The following is a 21292-nucleotide window of genomic DNA, read 5'->3' on the forward strand; positions in this document are numbered from 1 at the left end:
AAATACTCATATGGGAAAAAGCTGGAACCAGAAAATGTGATTTGATTGATTAAATGACAAACGCGGTTGTTTATTTAGTTGATGCCTGTTACTTTTTGTTGATAAATTAATTAGTGTTTTTCAAAGTTAAATTTATGAACATTTTTAAGGTACACAGTATTACAGTTTGTGAGATCACTGATTTAAGATACTGTCTGATTAGTAAACTATATGTACAGTTCTGTTCTAAGGTATATGCAGTGGAGCTGTATACTGTGTCAACATGAAATTACAATTCGGTTTATAATAAAACACCACAAACCAATTCAAAAGAAAAAGAAACCATTTATTACATTCTTAAAACCACATATAATGTATCCAAATGGACAACAATATATAGCGAGCTGTGCGACTCAGTTACTCTTGAACTAGTGATATACCTCTTGTACATTTTGTCATACAGGGAAAGAAAAGGGAGACAAACTGTTATATTTTAGTTTGCACTTTTCCCAATCTTTTTTCAATTATAAAAATAGACCACTGACTTCACAAGACAAAAGTGGAGACAGGTAAAGAATAAGATGAAAAATAGACTGACATAAATGAAAATCACAGCAAAAGAAACATTAAATCCCAATAATGAAATTTATTTTCAACTAACAGATTTTTTTAAATCCTATGTCTTGTAAATTTACTGTTACAATATTAGGACAAACAGGAAGGGCTTTGACACTTTGTGAGTAACATTCACAAAAATCGAACTTACGTCCACAGTGATTATGGTTATGGGTCTCATCTTAGGTGCAAAGGTGTGAGGAGTACAACGGCTAAAAGACAACACTGGTAATAAAGGGACAAGAGATCACAGCTAGCACCCTGAGTGGCAAAAAACAGGCCCTCGAACTCTGCCAGAGAACTTCACAGCACCCGCAGTAAGACATTATCATCTCAATGTGTTACAACCTTCAGAAAGGGAGTAATTTATGTACATCAAAATTAAAAAGTTATGGTGACCTTGTATGACAGATATGGAATAAAATGCTAAAATAATAAATCAGACTGATTGAAAATTGTTGTCTTACTGGCACTGAGGCCTAACTCAGGGCGCAGCTGGTACCTCTGTCTGGCCTCAGACTAGTGTCCAGTGTGAAACAGGAAAATATAAGTGCTTGATTTGTGTTGGGTTTGGGACTAAAGGAGAGAGAACAGGAAATGTACAAAATAATACAATTGCTCCAACCAGCAAGGAGGGTTTATGATACATATTGTCGACCATTGTTTTCATGGCCTTTAACCACCTGAAACATTATGAGTGAAAGACAGTTATAGTACACCTACTGCTCTGAGTGCTGGTTAGAAACAGGTTGGGAAATGCTGGGGGTCCCCTATTATTGTACAGTTCAAAAAGTCATCTTTTGCCTTGCTTTCTCTTTTCCTCAGAGTGCTTTCTGTCCTTTTGTTTCTTTAGGTGGGGGGGGGGAGGTGGGGGCAGCAACATTGCAGACTGAAAACGCTCAGTTTACATAGTTAATGCAAAATGACAGCAATGTTTTTTTTGCTTTTGCCCCTGCTGTGTCGCATCTGAAACAAGTGTCCACCCAATTGGCTGCCTGAAAACTGCGCATAACACAGCTTGGCTTGCTGCTGGCGCACAATAGGGTCGTTGCCATGGAAACCTGAGCATACTGTCAAGAGGGGAAAAATAGTCCAGAAAAAGTTTTGAGTCCAGATTTCTCCAAAGTTTTTCTTACATATCCACCTTGTTTTCTTCTCTTCATCTTACCATCTACCTTTCTCTCCCTTTCTCTCTGTACTGAACTCTCACGCGCTCTCATATAATCTATTATATCTCTATTGTGACTATTATATAGTCATCTATTTACATTCTTATTTAAAATAGTTGTTTATAAATGTGTATATAAATTATAATTTTATCTTGTCCTGTCTCTAAGTGGCATTTACAAGGAAAGGGGGGTGTGGGACTGAGGTTTCTCATTGCATTACAAGAGCCTACAAAAAGGCAGCACCGAACACTGTCTAAATGTGTGTGAAACTGGTTCATAGCTGAATAATGTCAGCGTAAGCTGTGAGTCATATCATAGCTGTGTTTTTTTATATCAAGAAAAATGACTCATGATCTTGGTCCCTAAGTGATGGTCAGTAAAAGAATATTGTCTGTATGAATACGCAAGGGTTCCATACTGAGATGTATTAGTTTACACAGTAATATTGGATGAGTGCTATTTTCATTGTGAGACCTATAAATCGACACAACTTGAATATAATACTATATTTGTAAAACTCTGCATCAGGGTGGCAGGGTTGTACATTCATTGTTGTTAGGTTCTGGCTTGTGCACTGGTGCTTATCGATGAGGTACATTCATTACTGGTTAGTGATCCACAGTGGATCTGATCTTAAACAAGTCATACAGATTGCAGCTGTTACATGCTAAGTGGCCTACTGTGTTTTTTTTGTAATGCTCACCTGCTTGTTGTTAATGCTACAATATGCAGATGACCATAAGCATGTGTGGTCTGTAGTGTAAGGTGCTTTGCCTGCTGGGAAAGTGGAGGACTACTTTGGGATCATGGGAGATGGAGTATTTAGTCTGGGATTGTCTTTTAACTGCTGGTTGTTGAGCTTCAACATCCCTTATCCTTCTCGGCCTCTCCTCCTGCTTCCCTACCTCTTAACACACTCTCTCCATCTCTGTTGTTTGTCTATCTGTCTGTCTAGCTGTCAGTGGAGTCCGGCAGGGACAGCTCGCTGCCAAACACTTCCCGGTACAGTGGTGGAAAACTGTAGGCGGTCTCTGGGTGTACCAGACGGAAAAACTCCAGTTTGTCAATGTGAAGGTTACAGATAGACTTCATTATGGGCAGTTTGGACACCATCTGTGGAGGCACAATAGATTCAGAGGTAAATTTATGTGAGCGTGTGTGTGCGTGTGTGTGCATTTGTTGTGGCTGCTTATCTTTACCTTGTCCAGTTTCTCTTCAGAAGCACCACTCTTATGTAGACTGTGTTGCAGAGCCAGGTAGACTTTCTCCTGGAGTTTCTGAACCTTTTGGCCTTCTGATAGCCAGGGCCGATCTAGCAAAAAGAAAATATTAAAACTCCTTAACATATTTTTTTCCAGCTTTAACCTTATTCTTTGCAAACTGTTGTGATATAATGTTTAAACTGAGTGTAATAGACAGTGAGTCGTAGAATATTGTAGTGGACTGCAAATTCATTATCTGTTAAGCAATCATGTTTTGAAGTCATTTAAACTAGCCCCAAAGCTATGAAAGTTACGTACATACCCACAACATTTAGCTTGACATATTTAGCATTTTTAGAAACGAAAAATTAAGTTTTGTGTGATGTTGATCTTACAAATGTTCTGGGATGTCAGTGTAGCCTTCTACACCCAGGGCAAACCAGCTCTAAATAGACTACCATGACTTTGCAGTCCTATGTGCATGTCCACATAACCATTTTTGGGTTTGTGAGCAAGGAAGAGAATAACAATAATCACCAGGTGACAGAAGAACGGCAGCACTAAACAGAGCCATCTCCTCATCAGATAGCTGTAGACGACACAGTCCTTTTCCAAGCTCAAACACTGCATTGACCAGGTCATCACAACCTGTACAAACACAGGAAATTATTTCAATGTCAAAAGTCATAATGGCTTAAATACACCACTGACCCAAGAGACATAAAGGAGGACTGATGGTTATTGACAAAGGCCTGCCTTTCTCTATTGAGGAAAATGTCTCAGGGTCTTTATGGAAATAACACCAGACTTTCTGACATTGCTGTCTGGCTTCAGTGACTGATAATAATTTAAAAATTGAACACAGCTTACTGAGATGTACTGCTGTGCTGACTGAAAACTCCATCCTTTAAAATGAGACGGCCCAGGGAATATTTCCTTTAATGAGATCATCATGCTGCTTACAGCTGTGTTTAATAATGATTGTTTTCACCTTTTCCATTACAGTGCACTGTTTCATAGCTCTGGTGATCATGAAGAGGCAAAAAGGCAAAAATAGTTAAGGAGCATTCAGCAAGAGGATTTCAATTACCTCTTCTTGAGCCCAGTTCTGGCTTTAATTAGCTGCTAACAAGACTGAAACGGAAACGTCTGTGTATAAACACAGTTACAGATAGGATCTGTAACTAAAATAATGAAATGGCATTGGCAATGTAGAGTTATATCTGTAAGCTGTCAATAATGAATTGAGAACAGCAGGTGGCATTTTCCTACCTAGTAGATTTTCCATCTTACATAAGACATACAAAGATACTATATTATGTGACACTGCCAATTATGTGTGTGTTAAAGCTTACACAACTACATTTGTGTCTGATTCTCACCAAGAGCTTTGAAGAACTGAGCCGAGGCAAACTTTCCATTAAAGAAAATAGTACTGTTGTTGACGTTGAAAGCCCGGCACATGCGTATCAGAAGGACCTCCAGGCAACCTGAAGGGGTAGCCACAAATAGAGGCAAAAACATGGAGAGATGGAGAAAGAAGAAGAAGGAGGGAGGGGGAATACAGAGAAGGACCAAGATACTCCAACATGCACAAAACACATAACAAAATGTAAATAAATTTGATCCAGATTGGTGCCCAGCATATATAAGACATTTTTGAACCATTTAAAAATAAACAGAATATCCTCCAAGATTTTTTTTTAAAAGTTCAAAAGATTTAAACATGTAAACACATTGTCAAATATATGCATTTATGTCACAGAAAGATAAAAATATGTGTGTTAAGAATACAACATAATTGGAAAAAAATTTGTTTCCAGAATCATGCAATTCTCCCCAGTGTTCACACCAGATACGTGTAATGTATTAAAACACAAGACAAAACAGATGGCAAACAGGTAGAGAGTTGGAGACAAAAAGAGGAAAAGAGAAAACAGGAAGGAACTCATGTTAGCAACTTTTAGACTCTGTTTACTTTACTTTAGAAGGGTTTTGTGAATGATGTAGATATGAATATATCTCTGCACTGACCTGCTTTCAGCAGTATAATCTGGTCATTCTGGCATAGGTCCATAAAGCCAGCAATGCGTTTTGCAAACTCCACCACATATTGGATGGCATTAGTGATGTGGTGCGCACACTGCTGCCACATCCACTCAGCTGACTGAAAAAGTGACATAAAAACCAGATGTAAGTATTATTATTAGTTAGAATAAGCACAAGTTAAAATACAGTTATAGAAACTGAGCGTCTGACTACTAAAAACCAAAAATAGCAAAGTAAGTAATGCAAAGTAATTATGTTTTTATAAATATCTGATAGTATTTTAGAATTGATAACATAATATGACCAGCTTGGTTTAGGCCGATACTGAGATACAAGGTACTGTGATCTTGTATCAGTACATTGTGTTTCCAACAGCTATGGTATTAAGCTATGTGACTTAATGACTGTGGAGTACATTATGTACCTTGCTCTGAAAAGTGCGTGTTTCCTCAGGTGTGTACTGTACCCAGGTGAATCTCTTCATGTCTTCAGTGCTATACTGGCACGTCTCCAAGTGAGACTTTACAATACTCTGAGTAATGCGCTCTGTGAAAAAAAAAAAAACACATACAGGTACGTTTAGTGTTATATCACTCGGTGGTAGCAGGTTTGTGGTGTGGTGAGAGAGAGAACAGCAATCAAGATGCTCTACACCTCTTTGCTGTTACAGAGTGCTAATGGCTAATCTGCTCTGCTCCTTTCCACAGCTGTTAGAATATTTTCCACCTCCTGCACTTACTATATCAAGCAGTCACAATAGTTACTCTCTGCTTCTTTTAAAAGATCCCAGACCCTCACTTTAAGCCTCTTTACAGTCTGTTGTTGCTAGCACCTATAAAAATGTAAAATAAATACAAATGTGTTCTTGGTCAAGGCCTGTTGTGTGTTTGTATCTTAAAAAATGCATTTGTTTCTTCTATGAAAATCACTACACCATTATCCCCTTTATCCATTCCTGGTTTTGTGAGATCACTTTGTACTGTTGTACATCTTTAGCCTATTTAATTTTACTTGTTTACCATGTTTACTTTCTTTTTCTAATTTAATCTTCTCCTTTTACCGCACTGTTTACCTTGACTTCTCATTCTTTTTCTTTGACAACCTGTTTATAAGATGTGTCCTTGGGCTTTATCTTTGTTCATATTGAGTCTATTTACGCTTTTTAAATTTTCTCCTATTCAATTCAGCTTAATTTCTTTCACAGTACTATAATTTACTCAAAATAAAGGCCTTTAGCTAATGGTGGAAATAAAGAAATAAATGAACACTACATGTACTACACTTTAATGGAACTTTAACCATCTTCTTTTTTATGTTGCCAGATATACTGTTATTACTATAAATATATTAATTATGATCCAGTCTGTTTTGCATTACTTTCTTAATGCAAAGTGCTGTTACTGAAACAACAAATATTTCACATTTGATAAGAACCAGTGTTTAGGCTGAATTAAAAGCACAAATATAAATACAATAAATACAATAATCATAAAATCCTGTAACAAATACACACACAGACAAACACACACGTTTTTCCTTTTTTTTTCCTTTGTGATAGAATTTCACTTACTAATTTACTCACCAAGGTCTGTTATTGAGCAGTCATCAGGCAGGTGGTCCAGCAGTGCATTTGTGTGTCCCAGCAGTGGATGTGTGTGAGAGTGTGTATGAGGGAGCTGGATCCCATTGCTATCTGCCCCATCAAGCATAGTCTGCTGCGGGGAATTCTGATTGGATAAGGATGAGGAAGAGGAAGAAGAAGATGATGAGTTGGAGGTGTTTCCCGTGCTGGCTCCTCCACCTCCACCGAGCAGCTCCAGGCTGCAGTACTCGCTGGCCTCCTCGGGGGTCAGCGGTAGGTCAAACAGGTCGGGCAGTGCTGCAATATCATCCAGGTCGCTTAGAGTAGAGCTGGAGCCCCTGCTGCTGTAGGACCGACTCAGACCCTCTTCACCATCCTCCCCACTACCACCACAGACTCCATCATCCCCGGTTAAGGAAAGAGTTGTAGAGCTTCCGACTTCAGAGCCCACACACTCCTGGGACTTCTGGTGTTTCTGAACCTCAGCATAGAGGCTGTCACGCTGCTTCTTTGACATACGGCCAAACTTCACCGCTGTCGAAAGTCAATACAGTACATTATAGAATGACTGTCTTTATTGTATAACACTAATTAGTTAGTGCATGGATAAGGCAAGTAAACAGTTATACATTTGTGCTGACTGGCCGAAATTGAAGATCTTAAATTTCAGTTTTTTAAAACTGTTACCTCATTAATTTGTAAGATATTTCTGCCTCACATACTTTTTTCTCCCATGTTTTCTATAAGCGCTCTATGTTCCTGTCCCTATATGCAGTTTGTATGTTCATAATCTCAGCAGTTTACATATTTTAGTATTTTCGTTTTCTCTATGCAGCCTAAAGAAGAGAGGAACAAGTGGTGAGCCCATAACAATACCTGATTACAATACAACTGAGCAGTTTAAACACGTAGGTTCAAACCCTTATGTAGGTCAAAATTCACGTTTAACCAAACTTCAGTTTGCCACTGAATGTCCGGTGAAAGGAAGCATGTACAGGGGGTGATTTGCATAATCTATGTACATTTACCATCTCTGCTCATGCCTAAGGCCAGACACTTCTGTAGACGGCAATGTTGGCAACGGTTACGGTTGGTTCGGTCGATCAGACAGTTCCTCTGGCGGGAACAAGAGTACATCGCGTTGTTCTGCTGGCTGCGACGAAAGAAACCCTGGAACCACACAAATGCACGTACAAATACCATAAATGACTGCACGTATATATCAAACAGCTTAGTTCAGGTTTAGTTTGGCAACCTCAATTACTATCTGTTCTTGCTCCTCACCTTGCAGCCTTCGCAGGTGATGACTCCATAGTGGATTCCGGAGGACTTGTCCCCACAGATCTTACAGGGGATGACCTCAATCTGAGCTGAGGGCAAAACGAACAGTGACAAGAGAGGTCAAACAGCTGCTGTCCAGTGTGTTTCAAACTTCAAGCTACAATATGCAACTATGAGTACTGTGATTCCACTCCACCAAGCCCTCCATGTCTCTGTGCTTATTATAGTTAATTAAAATAAAATTACATTAAATGACAACGCAAATGTTCAATGAGTCTAGGTCACAGGAGGCTTCAATAGCACGCTTCTACATTAAGATAAGTATTGGGTCATATTTGTTATAAGAAAATAAGTAAAAAAAAAATACATATCTTTAAACTGAAAGCAAAGCGCAGGCTTAAAGAAAGTCTTAAAGAAAGTCTTGTGATTTTTTTTTTTTGTTATGTTATGCTAACGTGTATTCTGCAGCTATCAGCCTTGGCCAACTTTAGGTGTTTTGTATATTTTTTAGACCTCGAAAAAGTTATTAGCAAATACTAATACTCATTCTATCACATTTAAGACAGCTGTAACTCTCTGTACTGTGGTTAAATTAGAAGGCCGTCTCCTGATACAAAATGCTGCATGGAAAGCAGTATTACTGATATATGGACACTGAAAAAGATGACAGCATGAATCAAATCCTGTATCCTTTGCACCAGCGTGGTAATGCAAGAAAAAGAAAACATCTAGGAGTAGTTAATGTGTTCGATGTACAAGCTTAATTTAAAGCTTTTTTTTTTTTTGTTTCGTTTTTTCTATTCACGGTAAACTACCTTGTAGACAAAGTGTCCCACAACAAGAACACACAGTACAGGAGAAGATAACTTGCAGTGAACTATGTGTGCACTCTGCATGGGGCCCCCATAGGGAACAGCATACACAAACAGATAGGGAATCACATGACTCTCGAGCATATGACACATACACAAAGACTCCTGTCATGACTAATGAAAAACAAAAACAACTATATCATGAGGTACATTTGCTCAGCTTTGTTTCCTTTACTACCTCAGACTGCTAAGTTTTTACTGCTGGAAAGGGGAAGATAAAGTGTATGGAAAACCACTTAGGTCAATGTAATTGAGCGCGAATTGTTAAACTCTTAGGTACTGGAAAACACAGCTTTCAGCTTCTTTTCCCCTTTTAATGACACAGTCGTCTGTCTCTTTTCTAAGACTGTTGACTAAAATACTCCCAACTGATCAGAGCAGCTGCAGGCGTGCAATGGAAAGATATCTCCCTCCTCCCCTTCCCTTCCTCTCTTTCTCTCAGGTTCCCCTCCACCCCTCCCTCTTCTCTCGATTATATAACTCTTGTCTGTGAGCATTCCTCACAACACTCATTCAGTGGGCTCACTATAGCAACACGGAAACCCCACCCTCTTTGCACTCTCTCGTTCCCACTGGCTGAGTGGCGTTCGCATCCTGCTTGCTATTGGCTATAACATCCGTCACTCTGGCGATGTAGCCTGTCAGCCCATGTGGACGTTCTGTCCTACTGACACACTTTCCCACTGCAGGGGGAGAGGGAGGAGTGAGGCAGGCGCATCCAGGCTCTCCGCAGACCAGTTTTAAGGTGGAGATGAACAATGCTCAGACTTCCCTGTGTAACATTTCCCAGAAGGCTTTTAGCTTGCAATAAAAAAAAAATCGTCTTTGTTACATAACAACAAAACTTAACGAAGCGAGACAATGATTATAAGCCTGGAAAAACTGCAGTTACCAGTTAATATGCAATCTGCTGATAAAAAAACAAGCCTGTTTTTCTATTAAGAGATTTTATAATTCGGATAATCAAACACTGGCACTTTTAACAAACATACAAACAAATAAAATAAAACTTATTTTATTATCTTATTTGACTAACAGCCCATACTGTACTTGACTACAGTCCACTCAAACCAGACAAACTCTGAACTTGAATGTCAGCTATTCAGCCCCCACCTCTCTCGCCAGTCTTTGACATTGAGCTTCTGCTTGAACTCGTTCTATTCTCATCCTGCGCTGAGAGCCAGAATTACACAAATACCAAGCCACCCACCCCTGTTGGTACAACCACACACAGATTCACACTCCTCTACTCTGACTCTCTGCAGATACTCAGCCAACCTAGAGACAGCAAGAGATTTATCTCCTTAATAATCTCCCATTTAATATGCCTCATTCACTGATAAATGGAAATGTACTTGCAAAGAGTTAATAAGTACAATTACTATTAGTTATTTGCTCTAAAATAATTAGGTAAAAACTTCCAAGGTATTTTTGCTATAATATAAAATAAAAATAATACCATATGCACAATCGAGAAGCTGTACTAAAATGTTGCCTAAAAGTCACTTTCTGTGTCAAAAACACCACTGTTCTTTTTCAACTTCAACTTCTCCTTTTCAAATTCAACTGACAATTCAATGCAAACGATGTCATACTACACTAAGTATCCTGATGTTCACACTAACATTTTAACCCTGGATATCATTGCTGACCTGTGGTTAAACACCAGTCTGACATGTCTGACCTCTGTGTCTCTAGGGAGTCCTGGTATTTCAAGTAAAGCAGTATGAGTACTGCTTTTTGCTGATTTAATACATTATGACTACATAATGGGGGACTGGTGGCTCAGTGGTAGAGCATTGAGTTGGGATGCAGAAAGCAGTGGGTTCATATCCCACCAGGTGTGGCCCTACCCAGCCACCAAATACCCAGTTGGTGCCAGTTCTGAGTCTGGATAAAAATGAGAGGCATCTGTTGTAAAGAAAAAAAAACAAACAAACAAAAAAAAAACTGCCCAATCAATGTGTGGAACACATTTCGCTGTGGAGAAGGGACAAGCCGAAAGCTGTTGATCTTTAATGTAATAAGACTGCATGAAACATTTTACATTTATCTTCTACTGACATAATCACCACATGCTAGAGTGAAAAGCAATAAATGAGGTGAAATTACGCAAATGGCAAACAAAGAACACTGTTTGAGTACGGCTTGTGTTTGGGCTGTAGGGCAGCTACTTTGTTCGGCACACCCAAGTCTTTTCAAAATAAACTGGGAACAGACACTTTAACAGTGCAGCTACAAACACGCTGGCCCCAGTGTGTTTATCAGCCAGCTAAATGTGTAACCCTGTTATCTCTACAAAAGGCTAATTCAGTAGGGGTGGGGCAGAGGAAGGCAAAATCACTGACTTTGTCCTTTCAACAGTTTACTTCTTGGTATCTAATATGGAACGAACAGCCAATAATTCACCAAGAGGAGCGTCCTGGCTAGTGTGCCAAACAGTTACTATGTCAGTGTGTCAATAGCGTGACAAAAAGATGAAGTTGGCTTTCTTCACCAGCTAACATGCATAGTTATATATGTCCAAAAATACATTCATCCACACACAGCACTTCTCCATTTTACAATTGTATAACCAGCTTCAACAAAAGTCCAGGTTGTTGATGTTTGCTAAAGTGGCAAGTCACAATGACACATGGTCTACTAACTGCCCTCAAACAACAGACTGACAGGGCTAAGCAGAAGATGGTGGGTTTGAAGCTTTATCATTACTGTCTCATAAGAATGACTGACAGAATGAGAAGAAACCTTCTGCAGGTGGTGGGAGGTCTTGTGCTCGATCTTACATATTAATAATGCTGAAGCACTTGTTTTGCCATGCCTCACAGTTGGGTGTAGGCCCATGGTGCAGCACAGAGCTGTATCACAGCTGAACTATATTATGTTTGAGTAAGAACGTTTGCCAAATGTCAATTGTTGCTGTAAGATAAGAAAACTACCTCTTTTACAACATGTAACCAAAAATTGCTTTAATTTAGTCTCCAGGTATAAAACAGGATGTGCTGGGGCTCAGCATATACTAAATGCATATACTACAAATTCTGGCATTGTGACTACTGGTACATTCAAATTAATGGACTCGATTGTAAAAGATGCAAATACCAGTGAATGCTAAGCTGAGGTCCAAAGAGAGGGAGGATTAGAACAGAGCTAAGGATTTCATAGGTCTCATCCAGCAGCTGAGACACAAGACTCATGGTCTTTCTTAGTGTCTGTAAAACAAATACATATGCACTCATCTATCCTGTTCTGTGAAACAGAGGAAGTGTTAGAGGTGGAGACACGACAACAGGTCACAAGTCAGTCAGCATGGGAGACCTATAGGGGTGACTTAACAAGTTGGGCTACAATGATTGTAATTACAAATATCCCAGTCTTGATCAGTGTTCAAACTGGGATAAAACTGCTGACATGCTATTCTAGTGAGGAATCGGCTGGTTGAATGACTTAACCTACATTTCCTAGTGTGTTGAGGGGTGAGCTAAGAAAGGGCTCTGGTTTGTTTACATTTGGATATCCTGCCAAAGAGGGAACCTCCCTCCACCAGAGCCCCTCTCCCACACAAACACACATCACCATCACCTCCAGTGCAAAAATAATATTCTTTCCTCCTCTGCAAAACCACTAAAGTATTTGCAACTTATCTACTGTCCTACACAAAAAGAGGGTAGTAAAGTCTTGCTCAAAGTAAAAGTACAGAAACCAAACAACATTGTTTACAAATGTGATCTGTACACACAATTATTGGAGCAGACATAGATGCAGGTAGTTTTGTGTTAATAAATATTTTGAGAGGTTACACAAGCTGTGTTGTGACTGTTATACATGCACAAGAAGAAACTGTGTGAGTGGGATTTGCATGGTAGCTACATTACATTTCATATCCATATTAATTAACAATCTTTTCAAATTCACAAGCTGCAAAGCCAAACTCGTCAACAGCAGTAGCGCTGCCCCACTGCCCAAGTTCAAGCTCAGCCTGTGTTAAAGATCAACCCTGAGTGCCGTGATTCACGGCGCGCCTGGAACCGCACATGGTGCTGCACGTCCGGCGGCACGGCGCTTCCCAGTGCCGCACCCCCTCCCTCCGCCACCGATGCTGTATAATGTTGGATGACATAACTAGGTCAGTGGAACAGCCAGGTCCTCTGTACACTTACGCAGTCGGCCATGCTGGCAAAGCCATCACACCACAACATCACAAGCACAACACTGCTCAGATTAATCTTGAAAAATAATTACTTCAAATAAAAAGACTTTGTGATAAGAAATCATATAAAATGACTAAACTCATTGTTTTGGTACAACCCGTACAATTTGAGTTTTTAATTCACCTGTTCAGAAACCTGATAAGGTCGAGTAAAATCCTGATTACCTAATTATAGTTTTGGTTCACAACCTCCTCCTCTCACCCCCCCCCCCTCCCTCTCCCGGCTTATTGCATAACTCTAACATAGAGCCCCTGGTAAAGTATATGTGACTCCCAGGAGAGATATGACTCATATTTCTTTAAACGTAGACGAACTTGACTCCGCCGTTAAATTATAAAACAAAATTACGCTTATGCACAATTACTATCCACTGGTGTTCCAATTAAAGGACTTTAAAAAGTGCTAAGCACGTCCACAGCAGTTGAGTAAATTCTCATGATTGCCTGCAAGTTCTTCATCCTTGCATGCAGTGTGGAGCATGCAGCGCCGGGCTCTGTGCAGCTGGAACCCAGTCAGGAGCGATTAATACGCACTGGAAGGACAACAGGCGCACTCAAGTCCGTGTGCGCACACATGTGGCAGTTGCAGCTCGTTCAAAACCACAATGCGGTCCCTACCAAGTTCATGCATTGCTTTGCTAGGATATCAAATCCACTTACCTCTCATTTCGATGTTGTTTTATTGTGGGTAGAACGAAGAAAAGTCGACTACATGTGGTTACTGTATGTGACAGAGAAGAATAAAGCGATAAAGCCAATGCAAAATGGCTCTGTAAATATTAACTTCGTCCCGTCTGCAGACAGCTCTCGCAAAGCACCAAAAAAAAAAAAACAAGGAGAAAGGAACACACGAAACTCTCCTCCTTTATCGCTCGGCCAATTCTAAGCGAAACGGAAGAGTGAAGAAAGTCGCTTTGGATCTCATTGTAACCGTCTTTGCGCACTGCCGTATAGATTTGGCTTAACTTTTTTTGACAGTATAGTCCCACGGTGGACGAGCGGTGTTCAGACCCCCCCCCCTCTGCGCTGTGATTCTCTGCCCGCTTTCCTCTCAGTCTACCCTGCTAACCTACTTTCTCCAAGCATGGGCTCTCACATGATCTCACTGCCGACAGCTCCTTTCGCAGCGCACGCGGGGACGCGCAGTCGAGAGCGCGTTTAAGGTGGCTGGGCAAATGATTGACTACTGCTCACTTCTTATTCACAGTTATGACCAGCAGTGAGACATAACGTTCAGGTCAAAGGAAGGTAATTAAACGCACTATCACTTCTGCATTAAAACAGACACTTCCCCGGTTTAATATAATTTACAACTGTTACTGTAAATGTGCACAATGGGGTCAATAAATCTCCAGTCTAATTAGCTGCTGCTGTATTCGCGTGATTGATGGTGACACAGATGACTTAATGTAGACATTTGGAGTGAGCCTTCGACAAATAAAAAATGAAAATGAATTTTTACAGTACACTACAGAAACAGTTACACAGTTTAGAGCAGACCTCTGATTAATCAAGTCTCTTTGGTAAAAAAAAAAAAAAATGCCATTCTTGGTAAATGTTCTGCTTACAGCGCTTTTATCCAAAGGTCTTCACAAAGTTGCTTCTCATTCACTAATTTACACACACTCACACACCGATGGCGATGGGGTCACTGTTTAGCCCAAGGACACTTCCACACATAGGAGGGACCAGGAGTAGAAGGATATTGTTTTGTTTAGACACTTGATTATTTATTAATAAGGGAAAAAATGATTCTTTAGTTGTAGGGTCAGAAAGAATCACCCACAACGCTTTTTACACACCAAAAACATTTATTAAAAACAACAGTGTTTTCTCCAATGAGGCTATGAACTAAATTTCCCTGTGACACCTGCAACAGTTTTTGTGCTACACTGTGAACGAGAACCCTTCTTTTCAAAAGAAATGAAAAAACCCAATTGAATTAGATAGAAATCTATATAAAAGATGGAGTTGCTGCATAGACTGTGTAGACCTTTAAAATATTTATTTCAGCCTGCATGCTCAAATGAGCTTTGTTTCTTAGCAGTTCTCATCTGTGCTAGGACGGATAGGCTTGAAAATATCCCTGGCTGCTCTCCCAATAATTGCTCACCAGCTTTCAATTTATCCTCTGTGGAGTAGTTCCAGAGTTTACACCCGCTGACCTCACAGTTTGATTCATAGCAGCCTGGTTCCGGTTTAATGTTGACATTTTTTGTACTAGACATGTAGGAACATATCACAGTAATAATCCTTTCTGATTTATTTAATTTATTTGAATGTCAGTGCTAATGCTAACTGCTTTGCAGCACAAGTACCAAGTGTAATATCTTTCCTTAATGAAACCTATTTTTTCTAATACAAGTTTAACGCTCATGATTCTGATGTAAATGTGTGCTTGGGACAGTGTGTGACTGTGGGTGCTGATGAGGAGGTGGGTGGGTGCTGGACTGGCCTTATGATGCAATGCTCTGGCAGTGGTGTTATGAAACAGCATGAAGGCAGAGATTACTCAAACTAGGTTAGTGGAGCAGCTGAGCATAGAGCACCTACAGTACACTCACTGATTCTTTTTGGATTTTTTTTACACACACACTCACACACACACATGCATATAGTGTTCACAGTCTCCAAAACTCTCCAAACTCTGCCCTCTACCTCATGATTGTTTTTCATACATGCTTATCTGTTTTATGTATACACTTTCTTGTCACCCAGCATGAATTAGTTTCTCTGCAGCTTTTGGTGTTTTCCTTTATACACACATATCCAAATACTTATTTTTCAAGTTTTTACTGCACATCTTTACCTCTCAGTCAATTGTTTATGACATTTTTACCTCCCTGCTCATCTCCTCTAATTCTCCTCTCTTCTGTGTCTCCCTTGACAACGACAGTGACACTTTGACCTTAGTTCTTATGTAACCGCTGTGTGGCTCAGTTAGACAGCAGGCGAGAAAGAGAGATGGAGTGGGAGGAGGGCTTCAGCATGGCTGCGTAAATGGCAGACATTTTGTTGCCCAATGATCAAGTAAGAGGTAAAAGAAGAGGCAAGGAAGAAGAGCTTAGAAGCTGGAGAGCCTGGAGGATTTTGAAAGGCTGCCAGCAACAACATAACAGGATGAGGGAACAGATGGAGGAGGATGGCAGAAATGGTACATAAATGGATAGGTATTTACATCACAGACCATGTGACAACATGCAGAGCTGCAGCACACACAAGGAGGGGAAATATCCCATGTCCACATTGCCTTGAATAGCCTCCTTGAAGCACAAACGAAAGGTCGCCCCAGCAACATAGTAATTTAAAGTGACAGCCATGTGGAGCTGGTGATGGACAGAAATGATCTCTGCCAAGAAATATGACGGTATCTTTCCAGTTCATATCTCCCAGGACTATTTTGGGCCCTCTGAGATATAATATTTTTTATAGTTCAGCCTATAATAACAAATAAATTATTTATTCAACTGTCTTTAAATGCTCTGCATAAGAAAAATTGGGTGAAATGTGCAGCAGTTTAAGATAATAACAAATCACACGAACATCATATAATATAGACGTCTAATAACAATTAAGATAATATACCCAATATATTTATGTTCAATACTGTATAATACTTAGTTTCAAGTCAGTTGGCAACTCATGAATGTCAGGCAAGCAGCCATTTAGTTGTTGTTAGGAATGGCAAAAGGTTTCCTCTGACTCAGATCAAAGCTGCTGTAGCCTTGTGACTCCCCAGGGTTGAATTTAAAGGCCTCGCTCACATCAAAGACTCTTTGTAGGGATGAGCGACCAACTGTAACTGATTGGCTGCACATGGTTTCAGTGGCAAGGCCTCATGGCCAGTCTCTCTACTTTAGCAGCATCAACATTCACCAGGTTTTCACATCATAGTTTGTACATCACATCCACAAAAAGGCAACGACACAAACAAGCATGCGTGTTCACACCTCTTTACATCGTGCTTTTCTCTCTTTCAAACACACACACACACACACAGCCTGGACCGTGCCAGTCAGTTTGTTGAGATTATTTCAGGCTCCTGCCATCCACAGTGCTGTAATCCCTCACTCCCTCTTTCCTCATTCTATTAATCTCCCTGTTTTCTTCCCCCTGGAGGCGCCATTAATCATCCTCTCCCCCTCCCAGCAAACATGGTGCTGTAATCTGGTGCTGTGAGTTTTGCTGCGTCACTGGGTCAGTGTGTCAGCTAGAGCACTAACATTGTTCCCTCCTGTCACTTCCACTTATCGTCCTCCACTTTACATCATGTCCTACTTCCATCTTCTCTATACCTCATTCCTCGACTGTTTTATCTTTTCAGCTTCTGTTACCACTCCACACTCTCACACATCTGTTTCGTCTTCACTCCCAGTCCCAGCTTATCAGTTCCATTTTTCATACACTGTCCAGCTTTTTAAGTTTGATAAAGCCTGCAGAATAAATAGTATATGAGTTCAGTTACAGGTCATTAGCTGCAGTTTGTCCTCACTGAATATATATACTGCCTCAACTCACATGTCTTGCAGAAAACACATATTCTTGACTTGCATTATACACAGTTTTGCTGCTAATGAACTATTGTGAAGGCACAAAATATGGTTGTGCAATTTATCACAGCATTCATTTCATCTGTTAAAACTGCTAATATTTCATAACTTGAACCTAACCCCTGATCACTGCATGGAAACCAAATAAGGATTTCTGGGCATTAAAAGCCCTGAAAATTAACGTCAATCAGCTTTTATTCTCATTAATGTGATCCTACATGAGCACAGTGCTTTATGCCAAATTATGATCACCTTTGCTTTTTTTTACATGAGATACTTCTGTAATGTTATTTTTCTCTTTTTTATTGGCGGCTGTAGCTTAGTTGGTAAAGGGTCAGTGGTTCAATCCCCAGTGCTGGCTATATGTCGAAGTGTACTGAACCTCCAAAGGCCCTTTCCCATCCCCAGCTGCGCAGTGCCGGTCCAAGTCCGCTAGAAATTGGGGAGGGTTGCGTCAGGAAGGGCATCTGGTGTAAAAACTGCCAAATCAACATGTGGACAATGATCCGCTGTGGCGACCCTTAACTCATGGGATAAACCGAAAAGACAAAAAAAAAAAAAATTGCTGTAAAAGCTCAGGTGGAAAACAGCAATGTAAGTTAAATCTCTCCTGCACAGACTTGATGAGGACAATAGCTGAGTTGAGTTATTGAGTGTTAAATAATTAAATGACTGAGGACATTTTTAACATTTTTAACATTTACAATAACATTAACATTATCATTTTTTACATTTCTTAGTAAATATTGAAATATTTGAAACTAAATGAAACTCAAATAGTTGTGTTTTGTCGTAAACACAATTACTGACACTCTCTTCCGATTTGCACAGGCGAACCGGAGCATTTTACTATTAATGCACCTGAACATCCAGTGCCTGTTCAGGAGCACTTCATACTAAGTGACCAGCAGAAGATTAGTTCTTCTCCATTTCCTCTGTGCAAAAAGAGTCAAACTGGAATCGAGAAATTACATTTCTATGCCTCCACAACGTGGGTTAGGGTTAGTAAACACAATATTTCCTTCTCAGAGGACGCAAAAGTAAAAATATTCTCTACTTAAATAGAAGTAGAAATACATGTGTAAAATAAGGAGGTAGGTAAAACTAGAAATACTGATTTAACTTTACTCAAAGTAAAAATGTACAGTATAAGTATAGTATAAAAGTATAAAAGTACATTTCTACCAGCTTTTTATTTGCAAAGCTAGGTGGCCCTTGGTGGCTGGGTGGGGCCACACCTGGTTTGATGAGACTGAGCCACCGGGCCCCCTTTGAGAAACAGACACATTGTAATCAACATTGTAATCAATACGCGCCCGGTCTACTTAAACCTTAACTTTAACACACACCCCAGACCACATCAAGAAGTGCCTTTAGATGTATACACTCAGAAGATAAACAAGTACACAGTTGAAACAAGGTTGTTGTCAGCAAAAACAAAACATAACAAGAAGAAAGATGCATGCATACACACACACACACACACACACAAACCATGGGCTGCATCCAAGACACATAGGGTAAGCAAAGTTGAATTTTTCAGAATTTTTCATTTTCAGCTTATCCTGTAAGTTTAGGGCCGCCACAGTGGATCATTAGTCCACATGTTGATTTGGCACAGTTTTTACACCGGATGCAACCCCCCCCCCAATTCCTACCAGGCTTTGGACTGGCACTGCACGGCAGGGATGGGATGGTCTGTTTGAGGTTCAGTATGTTCCCAGAGACACTTTGACATGTGGTCAGGAGGGGTGGGGCGTGAACCTCCAACCCTATGGTCGGTAAGCGGCCACTCTACCAACTGAGCCACTGCCGCCCCTAAGGTACAGCAAAGTTAAACAATATTACAATATCTCTATCACTGACACACTGACAACAGGTCTGTCTTTGAGCTTAAACACTGTACATAACAACTCAAGTCAATAACAACTGTTGATGCAAATTATAATTATTTTAAAAGACCACCATCACCATCAAACGCATTCAAATTAAAGTAACCGTTTTGAAAATGTAAGGAGAAAACAAAACACAAATATTTGTGTTAAAATGTAGGAAGCAAAAGTGTAAAGTTGTAAGTAAAGTTCCTTTTTGGAACAGAGGTGGGAAGGTAACAACCTGAATGTAGACAGGTTGTTATCTAATAGGTAATAGAAATGTTCATGATTGTTTGCGTAAAAGGTTTGCCGGCACGCATGCATAGAGTTACACCTATGTTTAAATGTCTCGGCCTATGTCAAGACTTGCCTGACAAACGCAATCAGCAGCAAATATCTTGCTTTTTCCATGGCTTTCTCCATTTCACTTTCACCCCCCCCTCTCCCACATCTCTTGTTTGTTCTTAGCAAAGCAAGTTCAGTGTTCACACCCACAAACGGCTCACTAGAAGTAAGACTCTGTTGTGCTGAAACATTCACAGTACTGAACCTTTAATTTAGGTAATATGTGATCAAAACAAAAGACGGTCATGACTGAGTGAAGGGTGAACCTGTTCACTGTTGGCTATAAAATACAAGACAAACTGCTTGAGTGTGTGTCAACATTAAAACAGAAATCTGATGCAAAAACAAATATGCAAAGATGTGGTAAGATTAGAAGGGGGTTGCCACAGCAACTGAGCTGTGTGTATATCTCCAGAGTGAATCCACTTGCTTCGCCATGTGGGCCTTTCCGCTACACCCAAGTGAGTATGAACACACACACAAACACACACACACACACACACACACACACACACACACACACACACACACACACACACACACTGGGATACACACAAGACATGCACAAGCAATCAAACATGGATGCCAACAAAACTGTGATACTTCTATTGGCAGTAAAGAAGGACCAGTGAACGCAGCGAAGGGGAAATGTTTTTGTCTTTCTTCATCTTTGCCCAAATGACTTACATCTTTTGTGTTACCATCTGCAGTGCACCACTGGACAACCAAACACTCATTATCGCTTATCTCTCTGTTCTTTCATCCTCCAATTTTCTTTTAATTCTCCTTTATCAGATGCTTTCTTTCATTTTTAGTCAAGTCAAGAATGCAGTTTTAATCTAATCCTCAAACCGCCTTACTTGATCTAGTTATGGAAGAATGGATTAGCAGAATGATGCATTTTGTGATGGTCATTTTATATTCATAGAAGACATATCATTGTAAAGCTTTTCTTATGTTTAACACATACAATACATGCATCCACATATCTCACCTCAGATCAGCGTTTTCTAAGATGAACAAGCATGGTGGAGATTTGATCGTTCAGTTCATATATAACCGCCTAGATGACTCATCACAGCACAGACAGCACAAATAGAGACATCTAGTGTTGGGATTGTGAAATAATATGCTGGGCTTATGTAATACCTTGAGCTTGGTCTTTAACATGCATATTTTATGATTTTCAGGACCTGATATTAAAAGAGTGGAGAAACACATGATAAATCACAAATTAAGTATTCTATGGTGTTTGAAAACTGCACATCAGCTATTGTTCTCTATGACCCCAGACACACTCACATACAGCCCACTGAGAAAGTATGAACCAAAGTATATTCCAAAGCAAAAACGCAGTGTGCACAGTGCCACACTTTCTGGGGCCACGCTTGATTTTGCCTCCAAATGTGCCTGATCCCAGATTGACAGCCTCCACAGACATCCTGCTATGACAGAGCATTACGTAATCCACCACAACAAAGAGTTAGACTAAATCATTCAAATTCCAGCTAATTCCCAGTGCATAAAATGCAGCTGGTTCATCAAATTTGACTGGAATTTCTTG

General features: G+C 40.0%; 1 protein-coding gene across 1 annotated transcript; it reads right to left on the reverse strand.

The window, feature by feature from the left end:
* Positions 1-304: 304 nt before the first annotated feature.
* On the reverse strand, positions 305-14068 carry rorcb (RAR-related orphan receptor C b). The gene is made up of 10 exons (XM_067529392.1): positions 13620-14068; positions 7881-7966; positions 7625-7766; positions 6597-7130; positions 5439-5560; positions 5000-5132; positions 4348-4455; positions 3503-3613; positions 2963-3075; positions 305-2876 (listed from the first exon to the last, which is right to left on the reverse strand). Exons 1-10 carry the CDS (start codon positions 13624-13626, stop codon positions 2715-2717), a joined length of 1518 nt encoding a protein of 505 aa, XP_067385493.1. The 5' UTR covers positions 13627-14068; the 3' UTR covers positions 305-2714.
* Positions 14069-21292: the final 7224 nt, after the last annotated feature.

Source organism: Channa argus, chromosome 14 (genome assembly GCF_033026475.1).
Source record: "Channa argus isolate prfri chromosome 14, Channa argus male v1.0, whole genome shotgun sequence".
Classification (NCBI taxonomy): domain Eukaryota; kingdom Metazoa; phylum Chordata; class Actinopteri; order Anabantiformes; family Channidae; genus Channa; species Channa argus.

What these genes read in the sequence shown, in the direction of transcription:
- rorcb (XM_067529392.1), bottom strand. An exon ending in CTGCTCAATAACAGACCTTG is followed by an intron (nt 5,561 to 6,596) that starts GTGAGTAAATTA and finishes TTTTTTTCACAG; the next exon opens with AGCGCATTACTCAGAGTATT. An exon ending in GATTATACTGCTGAAAGCAG is followed by an intron (nt 4,456 to 4,999) that starts GTCAGTGCAGAG and finishes CTACCCCTTCAG; the next exon opens with GTTGCCTGGAGGTCCTTCTG.